Source organism: Macadamia integrifolia, chromosome 6 (assembly GCF_013358625.1).
Source record: "Macadamia integrifolia cultivar HAES 741 chromosome 6, SCU_Mint_v3, whole genome shotgun sequence".
NCBI classification, from domain to species: Eukaryota; Viridiplantae; Streptophyta; class Magnoliopsida; order Proteales; family Proteaceae; genus Macadamia; species Macadamia integrifolia.
In genome coordinates this window covers 36,673,061-36,675,703 of record NC_056562.1, presented here as the reverse complement: position 1 = coordinate 36,675,703, position 2,643 = coordinate 36,673,061, and the positions used below count along the sequence as shown (strand labels likewise).

Below are 2,643 nucleotides of genomic sequence, written 5' to 3'. Positions count from 1 at the left end.
GGGTGGGGGGTGAGGCGGTGTTCAATATCTACACAAAAGAATCAAGTTTCCTATCAAGGGAATCGGGCATGTCAACAGCCACTCTCAGAACTCCATACTTACCATCAGATAGAAAGACAGACAAACAGAGAGGGTGATATAAATAAAAATAATAAAAAAAATTCTTCACGAAGAATCACATATCAAACATCAAGATATATAGTTAAAATTTAAAATAATTTTATGAAAACTAAATTCTAATCCATCTCGTACACCAGATCAAAAGACAATGAAAATGAACACACAAAAACAACAAAACAAACCCAAAAAAAAAAAAAAGCCAATGATAAGAACCAAAAATCAATTCACCATGTCAAAAGACGAAGATGATAAGATCAAGAAAATATTGGCTTTCTAAAGTTGACGTCAAAAACCTAACAGCAAATAAGAAATCAAAGGGAAGAATGGGACAAAGAACCCGAAACATCAAAGACGAAGATCACCACTGTAACATATTTTACTACATATATAATGCATTAAGCTCGCGATATCCAGCCAACAATCTCAAGAGGAGGATGAAAATTATAACAAATATTCAACTTCCGCGATCACATTAAAGTTTAAACCACTAGAAAGATTTAAATTCTTGGGGGAAGAGAGGAAGTAATGCATACCTTGGCTACATCAAGGGGATTAACTAGGATCGCAGACAGAACAGCAGCACCTGAGGCAGAGACGGCCCGTTCTCCGAAACTCAAATTATAATTGGAAAGGGTGTTAGAGTGGTGTGGTTGAGGAGGAGAAGCTCCTCTTCCCTCTATAAACATCGCTTCCGACATGGAAGAAACATTAGTGTCGAAATCAACTCTCGACGCCGCTGCACCAATCCATGACGGAAGGTTTTGCCTTGAACATACCATCCCTTTGGATGAATCAGTAAACCTAAACGAAAATGAAAAACACAAAGCAGAAGACCTTTTGCTTAATGGCTTTCGACCTTCAACGATTTAAGGTGGTGCGTCAAGGAAGGAGTAACAGATTTATTCCTCTAAGGTATACGTTGAGAGTAGAGAAAGAGAGACAGAGGAAGGGAGGTTTTCTAGGGGGCTTTCTTCTGTGGTAGGGAGAAGAGACTGGAGAGTGGAGAGAGGGGAACCGGTCTAGGTTTTAGAGCGCCGAACAATGAGGGGTGGAGTTCAGTCGCTCCCTCAATGCTCAAGCTCAACCGTCCCAAATGCTAATTCTAACCTGAGTATTAGGTTTATATACTCCAGAGTCCAGACTCCAGACTCGAGAGGGACGAAAGCAGAAACTTTTCTAAGCTCTTCAGTCGCGGGTTACGTACTTTGCCCGATCCGGCTGGTTGGGCCGAGAACCCACTCATGAGTCATGGGCCTCATGGCCCATATAAGGGCATAAGTCAATGACAAGACATCTGACTGGAGCGCCAGTCAGCAGCTCCATAGGCGCTTCCCTACCTCTTGCCCAAGGCATGACGGGATCATGGTTACCAATTGACGGTGACGGCGGTGAATCACGTCGTCATCACGGTCGTCATGTCCCTTGTTGTGGAAGTAACTGTTTCTACCGTGGACTTCCCATTTCTCATGAGTGGGGAGTCTGGGGACCAAACGAATGCCAAAAGGGAAATGATTCGAAAATTGTTTAGAATTAATTCCAGAAAACCTAGAATCAGCTCTTTAGATCTAAAAGCCTAGTGAATCGGTCATTCAAATGCTCTAGAAGTCCATAATTGAGCAGACCTTTGATCTGAACCAACTTAATTCTATTGATCCGATCCGGATTCCTGAAACAATAGTGGACACGATTTCATGTAAGAAAGTGTACAACACCATAGCATGGTTTTCAATAATTGATATTGGATTGGATATGGATCGGCTATGTTCAATCCTGATCTCGTTTGATTTGTCTTATTCCATTTTTGTTTCTTTCCATAGAATTGTCTGATCTGTTATGTTTGGTAACAAAAAACGAAAATAATACAAAAAGACACAATAGGAGAAAAACCATTATTACACAAAGATTTTTTATTTGATTACAAACATAGCCGCAAAAGAAAACATCTAGAAGCAACAAAATACCAATTCCAATGCCAATCAACGCCAATTCAAATCTTGATCCTAATTCCATGTATTTAAACCCTAGCTATGAGAAAGGGGGGAAACCACGTAGAGTCGTAGACCTAATGATCTCTATCGGCAAGAGTATCAACTAACCACATTAGCAATTGCCAATTTTACACTGCCATCCATGATGGAACCTCAACTAAGGTAAAAATATTTATTGAATTTTCACTAAATGGTTGTTTGTTTAGTTGCACATGTTTTACAAGAAAATTTTCCTCCTTACAAAATTTTGAGGGAAAAGATTTGCACAATATCAACCTGAAAAGCAAAATTGCTCACAGAAACCTTTTCAAAATTTTAAAGAAATTTAGTTTAATCAAAATTTGTTATGCGGCAAATAAAGTGCTAAGATCCATAAAAGAAAATAGGGGAAGAGTTTTCTACCCACAATGTAATCCTTGCACCAACATAGGGCCAATGCGAGTATACACTAAACCATCGACATGGGCATAACTTCGGGATTTCATGCGGTGGAGCCATGTCTAGGCTACGGGGACAATTTTTGCTCTCTTAAAAA

At 39.7% G+C, this 2,643-nt stretch overlaps 1 protein-coding gene across 1 annotated transcript in view; it reads right to left on the bottom strand.

The window, feature by feature from the left end:
• Positions 1–2,299, bottom strand: part of LOC122081893 (mitochondrial carrier protein MTM1-like) — an 11,962-nt gene extending 9,663 nt beyond the window's left edge. The window contains exon 1 of the mRNA XM_042649277.1: positions 654–2,299. Coding sequence (XP_042505211.1) covers positions 654–899 — 246 coding nt within the window. The 5' untranslated portion in view covers positions 900–2,299. The remainder of the gene's footprint in view (positions 1–653) is intronic.
• Positions 2,300–2,643: the final 344 nt, after the last annotated feature.